At 42.6% G+C, this 13,732-nt stretch overlaps 1 protein-coding gene across 1 annotated transcript in view; it reads right to left on the bottom strand.

Annotated features, from left to right (window-relative positions):
- The window catches only part of METTL13 (methyltransferase 13, eEF1A N-terminus and K55), a 104,746-nt gene that overhangs the window by 69,031 nt on the left and 21,983 nt on the right, over positions 1-13,732 (bottom strand). The window contains exons 3-4 of the mRNA XM_086957641.1: positions 11,917-12,116; positions 9,782-9,977 (exon numbers count right to left, since the gene is read on the bottom strand). Coding sequence (XP_086813767.1) covers positions 9,782-9,977; positions 11,917-12,116 — 396 coding nt within the window. The remainder of the gene's footprint in view (positions 1-9,781; positions 9,978-11,916; positions 12,117-13,732) is intronic.

Raw genomic sequence — 13,732 nt, 5'->3', positions numbered from 1 at the left:
TATGACATTAGAGCAAGAGCACAAGCAATCGATTTATTATTAAGAATGGAACATCTAGATATAGCAATTGCTCTTGGGTATTATTTGAAAGGAGTGAATGCACTGGCTAGGGATAAGCTCAAGTAAGGATAGTAAACTCCCCCTGTAATCTATATTTAGCAATACCGGAAGGATAAATCAGTGGTGAGGCAAATTCAAATAGATTCAATACTGTACCGCAAATGGATAAAGATTTCATTTTATGTTTTAGAATGTTCATAAGTTTTTAAACTTTTAAAGATTTGAATGACTCTCAGTAATGAATTCAAATGTCGAATAGAAGTAACAAGGCGGAGTGTATAGAAGGAATGGTTAGATCTTAATAAGGTTTATATTCCTGGTTTTTAGCTGACTTTGTACAGGGCTTTGAATTTTACTTGATTGTTTATTTAGACCTTAGTCTTTAAACAGAGTTTTTCTCTCTCTCTTAATAATTAATCTGAAAGTTTAACTACTTTAATGTTCGGTCCATCTAAAAGATGTACGCCTGCTATTCCATTCCTTTTTTATTGGCCATCATGTTTGTGCCCTCCAGTGGGCAATTATCCAATATAATATATATTTAAGTAAAGAAACCTATATGTGTGTACTATCCGGTCTGCTCAAAATATTTATGTATAGGTCACCCGAGGCAATTCTTTGATCAGTCTAGAACATCACAAAACGTATTTACATTTATCATAAACATTTTCCATTTCCTATAGGTGGACATACAATTCTTCGCTTTGGTTAAGGCCCCATGGCATAAAAGTCCTGAAATTGCATATCTGGCGGGATTCTCTCCTTCTTAAAGTTTTTTCCCGGTCACCTCCTCTCACATGTTGGGGGGGGGGGGGTAGTCTCCAAGGCATAAAACCGTAGTCTTTTCCAGTCTCCTTCATGGTTGCTTTCCATATGTTTGCTGCGATCCTTGTTAATTGTTGCTCTCACATGCTCCAAAATTCTTTTTTTAAGTTCACATGTAGTGCTTCTAATGTACTTCAAGGAGCATGGGCATTCAATGACGTAAACCACAAATTGGCTTTTACACGTAATCAAATCCCTTATCTGCCACATTTTATTGTTTGGTTGTAGTACTTCAGTTGTATTTTTGAAAATTTGGCATACTTTGCATGAATGGCATTTTAGGAATCCGTTAGTTTTCAGCTATTGAGTCCCTTTCTTGATATCCGGATTCTGGTAGTGACTATGTACCAACTTGTCCTTTAGACTTTTTTGCTCTGCGGAAAACTGACGTTTGGGTGATCCCCCATTATTTCTCCCACTGTAGTGTCTAATCGTAGGAGTTTCAAATTTTTTCTCAAAGTTTCCACAATTTGTTTCGATTCTCTTGTGTAATCCAAAATTAGTCTTAGTGTGTTATCTGTCGTTGGTTGTGGATTCGGATCTGTTGGTAATATTTGCTTTAATTTCAGGGTGTCTTCTCTTTTCTTTTCATTTGCTCTACTCCAACAATTTTTGATCATACCTTTTTTATAGCCTCGATGTTTGAATCTTTGTGCCATCTTCTCACTAGTTTTGTGCCATTCATGGGGTTCAGAGCAAATGTGCCGCAATCTCAAGAATTCCCCGTATGGGATGTTATCCTTTACTGATTTCTTGTGCAAACTCCCAGCATGTGGTGTGGCATTAGTAGATGTATCCTTCCTGTGTAGAGTAGTTCCTACTTTGTTATTCGCAATGTAGATTTCCGTATCAAGGAATATTGCCCTTTCATTGCTTATATGATATGTAAATCTCAGGTTGGCATCCGTTGAATTTAGGATCTTAAAATATTCCTCGAATTCCTGCGTTGTTCCGTCCCATACAATTAGGAGATCATCAATGAATCGTATCCACTTTGTGGTTTTGTTGACATATACATCATTGTTGGGGTGCCATACTACTTGTTGTTCCCACCATCCCATGGTGATGCATGCGTATCCAGGGCTAAAGGAAAACCCATTGCGCATCCTTTAACCGGTTGTAGATTTCATCTCCGAAAAGGAAGACATTCTGCGTTAGGCACATTTCGATCATATCCATGATCATTTGATTGTGTGTATTGTGTTGATTGTAATGAATTTCCCATTCTTTTTTAAAAAAAAAAAGGCACATGCATTGAGGCCGATGTTATTGTCAATATTTGTATAGAGCGAGATTACGTCCATCGTGATCAGCAGATATGACGGTTGCCATGTTAAGTTTTGGAGGTGCCGGAGGAGATCGGTGGGGTCTTTGATATATGAACTTAGATTTAATACAAATGGCATTAGGAAGACATCAATATAATTGGCCACCGGTTCCATCAGTGACCCATTTGCCAATACAATCGGTCGTCCAGGTGGTTTTACAGGGTTCTTATGTACTTTTGGTAAAAAGTACATCGTTGCTGTGATGGGATGTTCTGTAGTTAGGAATTTCCTTTCTTCGTCATTAATTAGGTTCTGTTGTTTCCACTGTAAGATTTTGCAATCCAGATTTTCTTTATAAAGCTGCGTAGGATTCCTTTCCAATCGTCTGTAATATTCCCTGTTCTTCTTTTGTGCATGTGCTTCCTGAACATAATCGGTCATGTTCAAAATGACGATGTTTCCACCTTTATCGGCCATTTTTATAGCTATAGATTTGTCTTCCATTAGATCTCTTAGAGCCAGTCTTTCTTCCTCTTTTAAGTTGTCACCATATTTGTTGCCTTTGATTTTATAAATGTCTTGTACTACATCTTCCTGAAAGAGGTCAATTTTATTCCCCTGTGGAAGTTGGGGGTAGAAGCGTGAAGTAGGTTTTTTGCCACTTAGGCCTGCTCCCAAAGGGGGGCAAGCCATTGTTTCCATGATAAATTCTGTCTCCTCTGTTATATCCAGATTAATGAGGTTTAGGAAAGCAGGCATGTTAGACGGGGACCTGGAGGGTCGGCCGAGGACAAGGGGAGAGGCCTCCGGAGAGGGCCGTCTCCAGCGATCGTACAGACAAGTAACTTCCCCCCCCACAGATGGACACCACACAAGGATAAGGTCAACACTCTTTATAGATGATTCTTGCAGCAAGGATATCAGCGATACAGTGAGATCGGGACACGAGGGTCCTCTCAATTCTAGTCTCTGGTAGGGAGAGGGGGAGCGGGACAGTCTTGGTACCGGTCTGGTACTGAGGTGGTACGTTGAATAGCTCACAATCCTCGAGCTCGGAGTTCTGGAAGGTTGGGCCGCGGCAGCGCCAGCAGGCTAGGATGAGAAGTCTCACTTGGGAAGGGCCGCGGCAGCGCCAACCGGCAAGGGCGATGGTTCACACAAGGATGGGCCGCGGCAGCTACAGCAGGTCCCGACGAAGATGTAGGTTGCAGAGGGCCGCGGCAGTGCCAGCAGGTCCCGACGAGGAGGTAGGTTGCAGAGGGCCGCAGCAGCGCCAGCAGGTCCCGTCGAAGCTGTAGGTTGCAGAGGGCCGCGGCAGCGCCAGCAGGTCCCGACGAGGATGTAGGTTGCAGAGGGCCGCGGCAGCGCCAGCAGGTCCCGACGAGGATGTAGGTTGCAGAGGGCCGCGGCAGCGCCAGCAGGCAGGACGATGGTTCACAAGGCAGGGCTGTGGCAGCGCCAGCAGTCCGTCAAGGATGAGTTCTTCAAGGTGTCTCTCGACTCCAGGATACAACTGCCTTCCTGCTCTGGAGCTGCCCCAGTTATAGGTCTGGCCTCCTTTGATGTCCGGACCCTCGTTCTTGGAGGTCGGGAGGTCCGGGATGAGGGAGTCCAGACACCCAGCAGGGGGGTGGAGCCAGCGCCCAGGGAGGCTGGGGGCGATCGACACCTGGCGGGGGAGAGCCATCGACACTCCTCTCTTCCATTGACCTGCCAAGTGGTCTCTTCACCTGCTGGGTGGATGGTGGTGCCTCGATGTCGGGGCCTGGCCAGGCCCAGGGTTGGGGTCGAGCGGAGGCCATGCGGCATTGTGGTGCAGTGTCCAAGATGGCGGCTGGACCGGGGCAAGGCTGCTGACGGAGGCCCGGATCAGCCGATGCTGGGATGTTCGGGAGCAGGCATCCCGTGGGGGACGGGTTGTGGGTTGCTTCTGGGGGTTGCCGGGGTGGTTCTTCTGGTGACACCGGGAGAGCCGTTGCTCGGACCCTATCATGCGGGAAGGGAGCGGCCCGTGCACGAGGCCTGTCCAACAAGGCATATCCCCAGTTGTTAAAACTGTTGTTCACTGGGTTTTATTTCATCTTTTTTTTTGCCTTTTTCGTGAATTTCGCCATTTCCTGGTTTTCTTTAAAAATCTTCGCAAGTTTAATTTTCCTTATATATTTATAGATGTCGATTCTTGTTTGAGCCACATCCATCGATTGTGTTGGGCAGTAGCTAATTCCACGTTTTAATAGTGAGTTTTCATTATCCGTGATTGTGCGTTTGGATAAATTCATGACTATTAGTTCTTCTGTGTCATCTGGGATATCATTCCATTTTACTTCACAGTTTTTTGACGCATGCTTCTTGTTTTGGTGCCAATCTCTTCTTGGCCACTTCCGCCTCTTGCTCCTTCTTGTTGGCTTTTTGATGATGCGGCAGGAGTTCTGGGTGTCCATCTTCGTCCTCTTCCTTTTGCCGATTGGTTATGGTTCTGATTCTGCTCCCAGTGCCTTTGCTGCAACACCAATCTTATGTCTCCTAAATAATTCTGTGTTGATTGTTCTTCAATTGGTTCTCCCTCATTCTCACTTGCTCCAGTAGATGTCAAAGATGTGGCACTGGTAGAGCTTTGTCTCTCACTTGCTTGACTACTTTGATTTTTGAAGATGTCAAATTGTTTTGCGTATGTAAATATGCGCCCATGCGCATAATCTTCCTTATCTCTTAGGAATTTCAACTGTTTCCTTGCTTTTAGTGTTTACTCATGTTTCTCAACATATTTTTCCAAATCCTCTTTTAATTTGGTCATTTCCGGGTTCATTGTTTCGGTGGCTAGTTCTTTTTCCAATTCGCATAGTTCTTCCTTGACTTTGTTTAAGGCTACCTCTATGTGTTTAATCAGGATTGATATTAATCCCAAAGAGGACTGTAGTACATATTCACCCCACTCTTTTAGCAGGTCATTAGTAGCATCCTGATGGCTTGGCATCAATGATATTCTTAAGCCCCTCGGGACCCTTTGTACTTCCAAGTATTTCCTGAGAGTGGTTAATTCCCACCATTTATTAATTTCTTTTTTGCTTAATTTCTCCCAAAGTTTTAATTTGCTCCTCATGTCCGATTTCTTAATTTGGTTTGTTTTTTGTGATTGTGATGTTTGTGATATTGTGTCCTGATCAAAGAATGAATCCTTCTGTTCATGCCGTTTTGCTTCTCTTTTTTCCATGTTTATTCCTTTCAGAACCATAGTAACAGTTTATTTTGGCCTCATATGCGGTCACAAACTTCCTCGTTCGTCAGTGGATAGTGAGCACTGTTCGTGGGGGGTTTCGTTTGTGTGCGGTATTTTGCCAGTACAACCAAGCACTCCTTCAAAAACAAAAGAAACCAGCTTGCAGTATAAATGTTTCCAACACCCGATCTAAAAGCCACAATCACGCCTGAGCCATGCAAAAAAAAATTATAATATATATATATATTTTTTAAGGTGCCATCCTCCTTTCTAGAGGGGCAATTAAAGAAATAGCTATGTCTGGCTCGCAAATGTGCATTTCCATTTCCCCAAAAGCTACACTGGGTCAACAAACAAGAAATTTGAAAATCAGCAATCAGACAAGTCACATTTGGAAGTCATGTTGAGCAACAGAAGGACATCACATGGCTTTATCACCACATTCTAGATCTTAGAAAACAATCTGGACACAAATATACCTTAACCCCTTCCGTGCTCCCGTCGTCCAACGGCCGACAGGAGCACTCCCTCCCTGGTGCTGCGAACGACCGTTGGCCATCGCAGCCCCGCCGACCCTTTAGAATGCCCGCACCGCTGCGGAATTGCCGCTGTGGTTAAGGCGTTAAATGGGAGAGAGCGTTATTGATAGAGATACCAGAAGACACCTGGTTTGCAAGCTGGAAAAGAGGGTCCAAATGTTCTATATGCACACAGCATAAATAGAATGCCTATAAACTTTTGACTAGATGGTATCTTTCTACTAAGAGGCTAAATGCAATGTTTGCAGGGCCCGACAAATGTTGGAAAGGGTGTTGGGAAAGGGGTACACTACTACTTGTATGGTGGTCCAATGTCCACATGCAAACCCTTTGGTGTAAGATCTTGTCACACAAAGCAGGTCATCTGCTTGACCCAATTTTCACTAATATTAATGACCTGAAATGGCTCAAAACAACCCCTGTCTGCTGGTCATATCACTACTTAATCCAGTTCAGTATAAAACTACCAATCTCCACCCAGCTGCAGCCCGTCCAGCCGGCCACCACTATGAAAAACTGAAAAACACTTGACATCGACCGACTTAATCACATGCTAGCCATAAACCCTCCAACTCCAGGACAGGATATGGAAAGCATTGCCAATGCGAATCATAAATGGCTCAGTGACGCCGCTGACGCCGGTCTTCCTCCTTGTCACATCAAGGGTACCTACCACCGTCCCCCAGCCCCTTGGTTCAATGATCACTTAAAATTAGTGAAATCAAATTGTAAAGCACTCGAGAGACAGTGGCGGAAAGACTACGCACCTGAAAAAAAAGAGATATACCAAAAAGCACGAAATAAATATCATACGGCCTGCACAAAGGCCCGAGCCCTTCACGTTGCTAACATCATAAATACTGCCACAAACAAAGCAAAAATGCTTTTCAACAAGGTGAAGGAATTAGCAGGTGCACATACTACTGCTACCGTTCGCCCGCTTAACAAAGCACAATGCCAAGACCTCGCCATTTTCTTTACCGAAAAAATTGATAAAATAATCAGCGACATCAAAAACAACACATGTACAACAGCCTCGAATGTCGACACTGAGTCCACATCCTGTGCCACCAACCTCCTTGACCACTGGCCTAGGATTACTACTGAATCTCTGATGTCCACACTCAAAACCTTAAAATCTGGCTCCCCCCGCGACCCTATCCCCGTCAGTGTCTTGAAACAACTAGATATTCCCTCCTTGTATATTATCATGGACACTTTAAATTCCTCTCTCAGCCTCTCTACAGTTCCCTCAATCTGGAAGCACGCTATGGTCAGTCCACTTTTGAAGAAACCCACAGCCGACCCCGAGATACTAGCCAACTACCGACCCATTTCACTCTAACCAGTCTTCTCGAAACTTCTGGAAAGACATATTCATTCTGTCCCAACTCATTTCACTGAAGAAAATGTTCTCCTTCACCCGTCACAGTCTGGCTTCAGGGCAGTTTCTCCACAGAGACTGCTCTGCTTGGGGTAACCGAAAACATCCGGAAACTCCTGGATGAGGGTCAAACGGTCGCACTCGTTCTTCTTGATTTGAGTGCGGCCTTTGACACCATCTCACATAAAAAGCTACTCACAACGTTAAAACGAAATGGCATCTGTGGGACTGCACTTGACTGGATTAGGTCTTTTTTGACAGATCGGACATTTCAAATAACCTCCCCCCTGGCCTGCTCTGATTCGTTCAGCGCCCCCCATGGAGTACCCCAGGGCTCAATTTTGAGCCCTCTACTTTTTAACTTATACCTCCGTCCGTTGGCAGACGTTGCGGACAAATCAGGACTCACCCTCATGACCTATGCGGATGAGTCGCAGATTATTTTTTCCCTTAGACAAGGTCTCCACAATATTTCCAGCTGGATATCCAACAACCAGCTGAAGTTGAATGGAGAAAAAACTGAGGTCCTCCTCCTGGGAAAGAACCAACACTTATGGAACTCCACACATTGGCCTACAAGCTTAGGACAACTTCCCCAACCTACCACTCATGTACGCAATTTGGGGGTAGTTGTTGACAATGCCCTCTCCATGAGACAACAGGCCAACAAGGTTGCTGGCCTCTGTTTCACCATCATAAAGTGGCTAAGAAAAATCCTGTGGATGTTGCCTTCCGCTACCCAAAAGACCGTAGTCAACGCCCTTATAACTTCTCAACTTGACTACGGCAACATCCTGTACCTTGGTTCAAATCAGGCAGTAATCAGGCGACTGCAACTGGTATAAAATTCAGCCGCCAGACTACTATGCAATATCCCTAAATCCTCCAGGGTATCCAAACACCTGAGGGACCTGCATTGGCTCAGGGTTGAGAACGGGATCAGGTTCAAGGCTCTGAGCTATATGTTCAGGATTAAAGCTGGTACGGCGCCAAAATATCTTCAAGCATTGGCCCGCCCTTACTTTCCTAATCGAAATTTACGCTCCCAATCTAAAAGCTACTTTCTGTGTGCCCAGGTTTAAACTAGCAAGAATGGGTGGGAGGTCCTTCTCACACCTGGGACCCACCCTCTGGAATACACTCCCTCCCCACATCCGCAAGGAGGAGAATTACGCCATGTTCAGGAGAAGCATAAAGACCTGGTTGTTTGAGAAATAAATCCTGCTTCTTTCATTTGATTACACCTATCCTGTCTTGTGTCTCGGCGCCGGGAAACCCTTTTTGGGTAGCTGTGCGCCTTACAAATGTATAAAATAAAATAAATAAATAAAATAAATCTGTGATCGCAATTTTGTGGCCGCTTCAACTGCTACGATTAATGGGAGACCCAAGAGAAATCAACATATACCCCTTAATCACCCCAAAGGAGAAACTGATGTCACATTTCCTGTTAGCAGATGACTAGCCTTAGCTCATATGTGGAAGCAACCATTAACTCCTATGATTACCCAGTGGTGGAGGAAATTATGGAAATGAAAAGATATTGGCTAAAGTTCACAACAAAGTATATAATTGCAAACATCACACACTGTGCCATCTATAGTTGAATTATTATGGGCCTCATTTCTACTACCTGTGCCTTTAAAACCGAAATAAAGTTAAAAAAAGATGTTATCAGCAAGTAGCTCGAGCCCCTGCCCAGGCTACATGATTCAAGACCTGCAGAGTGTTAATATGGAAAATGCTGATGCTATGAAAAACAATACATCCACTTATGAGAACGAAATTGCGTCTTTATTAACGAATTCACCCGTTGTGTACTCCAACTCAACCTGACCTGCAAATAAGTAGTCAGGCAAGCTCCGAGACCTAGGCCTAAGGTCACTGATTGATAGATAGGTAGGTCATAGCTGGAGTGGCACGTAGCCAGTAGACAAACACACAAACAGGAAACCTTTTGATCAATCCCATAGATATGTGCAGCGATGCTACAATGTTCAAGTGAGATTGACCCTGATAAAGCACACATGGCCAGAGGGGTATGTGCGCTCCTAAAACACCATAAATTCAGATCCCACATGAGTTAGGAACATATAGGCAATCAGGACACAGCGATCACGCGTTCCTTATGCCGGTGATCTGGACAGGTTACCCATTGGCCACATTAGGTCCATGCAAGGTAGAGGCCCATCAACATACTTTCCATTACACTATTCATTTATGATTCCAAAGGCAGCAACTTACATTCCTCACCAGACATGGATCACTGGAAATTCTTTATTACCTACAATAAAGTGTATAAAAGAAGGCTGCAGACTGATTGTAAATTGACAGTCCTCAGACCCTGCCCCTGTAACTGTTCTCCCAGCCGCTCTGTCTAATTAAACAAACTGTTCCTGTTTTGCTACACACTTCTTGTTTTTCAAGGTATTTCATGTTCAAGCAACAAGAGCGTAAATGGTGGTGTCACTAGGTGCTTATGGCTCACCTTTACAGGGAGATTCTGGTACCAGTCGAGCCTCTGACTGTACCACATTCCGGTTGCTGAGGAATATCAAGCGTCGAAAGAAGCTAGGCCCTTCACCTTTGACATCCTCAATCACATACTCCCCACTCTGGGGGCTGATACCACGGTGGTGCACGGTCCGCATGCCAAGATCATTGCTAGCAGAGAGAAATGGAACCTGCATGGAGACATAATAAAAATATACATTTCACATTGCTATTAAACAAGTAGGAGTACTCTGGTGTGACCACAACCTAGCTAGTTCTTTCATTTATGTGTCTTAGCCTAATCTCTTTAGCTTCCCTCATATTTTTGGGAAATGGTGATTTGCTGTTCATTCATTTAAAATCATAAACCTCTTTCCAAAGCTAGGTATCCTTTTTAGTTTTCATAAACTCGGAGCTTTACTTTGGATACCAAATTATTATATATTCACAATAGACTTCCATGGGCATAATCTGGCTTTCTCTTATACGTGGAAGTACGTACTAGTCAGGTTTCCAGGCTAAGTCTAGGAAATACAATGGCCTCCAGGTAGGGCTACACAGTGTTCATGTAAAAAGTACTCTAACAGCATTTCCACTGGTAGTCCCTGTGATTAACTAACTTCTGAAAAGGGTTATTTGCTCTGAATATCTTCAAATAGAGTGCTTAATTAATCGAAGGTCCCTGAGCATAAAACTATATCAAACACTTAATCAAACTCCTTGAGAAACCTAAAATCAAAAGCATGTTTATTGTAGACAATGTGGATATGCAACATTGTAATATATATGTTAAACATTCTGAAGAAAAGGTAGAGAAAATGCTTAGATACAGATATTGCAATTAACGGTCACTTGAAACACTCAAAAATGTTCTGCTTTCTAGATATTTCATGATGAACGGAGAAAAAAAAAGTGGATTACCCTCGTCCAGAGATTGGCAAAAGAGTTCAGGTACCTGTTATTGTTAAACTATAACAATCACAGAGAGCAGTTTTTTTTTATTTGGGGGAGGAATTGATCAATTTTGTTGCCGAGCTGAAAATATATATTTTTTAAAACTATGATCTGGATGAAGAACAATATTAGGATTATATTTGATTGAGATTGAGCTGACGTATTCACATGAAAACTAGTACATGGAGTACTTTTGAAACATGTGCCAGTAATAGTTTTACGAAATTATATTTGAATGCAACACTTCTTATTTGCAGGGAACAGTTAGACAAATGGTGGAACGTAGACATGGATACACTGGTTTGGTGGTTTACAATTATTTGTGCTGTTTTTACCTGTTTTTCTTGCTTTTGTGTTTTGTGGTGCATGTATTGATTATAATTTGCACTACTGTATAACAAAAAGATTGCTCTAAGCAAGCATATTACTAATTGACTGGTATAGTTCCATAAAACAAGAACTAGCAAAATCCTTAGTTTCATCTACACACTAGAAGAATATTTGAATTATATTCCACTAGACACATACAGAGTCAAAAATAAAATATTTGTGTCTATTAGGGTGAAAAAATGTATCTATTCAAATTGTGTTATGTTTGAGTATTTCAGACACAATGCCGAAAGCTGGGAAGATCTCACTTTCCTTCAACACCGGCACCTTCCACAACCAATGAGAACACAGAAAGGTTGTACAAGAAGTTAGGCAAAGCATGCTATTCCTGGCATATTTGTATAGTGCACATACACATGTGGGGTGCCTTGTTGCAATTGATAATTAGCAGATCTATATTGTCACCAACAGCAAAATTGTAAAACACTGAGTGAACTCAACAGGATTCTTACCGGTGACCCCAAGTCAAACACAGATCCTTGCAGTGGTTGCAGTAGTCCACTGAACCACGAGTCCTATCAAGAGGAGGCACTTAATGACATTAGAGGTACTAGATGAGAGAAAGGGATACATGTACCACATAAACATAACAGACGAGCATACAGTATGTCCCAATAGCTCCTAAGTGGACCTGTCCATAGACTGAGGAGCCCCTATGGAATCCACAATCCCATTAGTGGTTGCCAGACTCAGGCAAGTCTAATATTACATGTTTTGAAGGTTCATTATCTGGTAGGAATGAGAAGTTTCCCAATGACACACATTCAGAAAGAGGCCTGCAGTTACCTGATGATTGTCAGGCAGGCCTCGCGGGGCCAACTCCAGGACCTTGGCTGATAGCTCCGCCTGGATGCCTTCCATTCCCTGATACAGCTGATCTCTATGCAAAGCCACAACGATGAGGCGCCTGAAACTAGCACTACTTGCCAGCTGCTTCCGACCCGCTTCTGTCCCGAAAAGCCACTCCGTCTCTCTGCCCTGAGGTACTAGATAGGTTAGAATACAAGAAACATGAATTCAAGCATATATACAGAAAGTTTTCAAGTTATCAGATATGCTCACACTAGTGTCCCTCCTTACTTGGGATAATCATCACGCTCTCTCAGAAACGTAAAACACCTCAACCTATCAGTTGATTACTCCTACACTAGTTTACAAGCATAGTCAACAGTGTACACGCCACGGTTCCTAAGTGGTATGCAGATGGAACGGTCCCTTGCTGTCACAACAAAATGCCTGCAATGATAAGAATGCTTGAATCCCTAATAAACATGCTGCAGAGACCTGATAAAATATACTGCATAGCAAGATATTTTTAAATAATGTTAACGTAAAAACTGTACATAAGTGTAAAGTGTAAATGTCACAGTAAAGTTCAAACACATACATTTGTTGTATCTAGAAACTGAAACATTAAACAGATAAACACTTTATAAAACTGTAATAGCGAATTTCAATTATATAATGTAGACCAAAGGGTAGACTATTACGAGTAACCAGTGACCCTGCAGAAGCTCAAAGAAACTCTATTGGCCATCCCGATAACCAGCTTAACATCTCACATTACATACAGAGTTGGATCATAAGGATGCTACTATGTGTGCAGTATATTTATTTTGCAACAACACGATGTAGGAAATCTGCCATTTCTGCATGCCCTCCCGCTCCGAAAAAATATTCCCATTTCAAGGACCTTATTTTTGCGGTCTTTAAAACTCTGTGCACATCACCCCTGTTAACCAGGAATAAAGTGTCTAAATTCCCTTCTTTGAACAGGGTTAAAATTGCATAACGTTGATTGGCAGAAACAATTTTCCTAAAAGGCATAGTATATGGTGTGGAAATACATACTACTGAGGAACCATCAATCTATATTTTATATGTTTTATACTTTACATCTCCCTATGTGGTACACGTTCCGTAATTCATTTATACTGCTGCGAGGGGGTAGTACATTTTTTTATGTCTACTAATTTTTTATTTAAATGGAGCATCAATATGGCGTGGGTCAGATTGAAAAAGGCAGTTGCAAATGCCGAACCGCTACTCTGATGTGTCCTCGTGCCTGGGGAGATCTGATCCATTTAACAGGCTATCATTCTTCCGTGACTTCGAGTTCCGTTCTCTATTTTCACAAAGGAGCAGAGGGATATACTTTAATATTATAGTGGCAGCGGTGGCACTAAGCAATGTGCACCACCAGCGGTTAGGAAGCACGCCCGCATCCCCGCAACTTTTCTTTTATATACATTTTCATCTATAACTTTTTACCTGTACCAGCTACTGGTGCCTTTCAAAGACATACTTTTTATTTCAATATATTAGCCTCGTCCATGTTGAAACCTCAACCAAACAGGCAACTACAAAAACATTTTCAAAACAAATCACTTCTTCTGATCATATGTACATTCTTCTGCAACACATTTCTCAAATTGCAATTCTAGTGCTCTAGTTAGTTTCACTTGTTTTAAAAAGGCTTGCGTACAGAATAAGAAATGTCTGAGCTATCATAAAAGAAAGTTTAAATTCTATTAAGGACACAGAGGTGAGGCTAATGCACAAAACTTTCTTCTTTAATTCATTCCAGCAGTTCACCTTTAAA

The sequence above is a fragment of the Lissotriton vulgaris genome, chromosome 1_1, assembly GCF_964263255.1.
Source record: "Lissotriton vulgaris chromosome 1_1, aLisVul1.2, whole genome shotgun sequence".
Taxonomy (NCBI): Eukaryota; Metazoa; Chordata; class Amphibia; order Caudata; family Salamandridae; genus Lissotriton; species Lissotriton vulgaris.
Note: the sequence above shows the minus strand (reverse complement) of the source record. Positions and strands in the feature narration are given on the sequence as shown.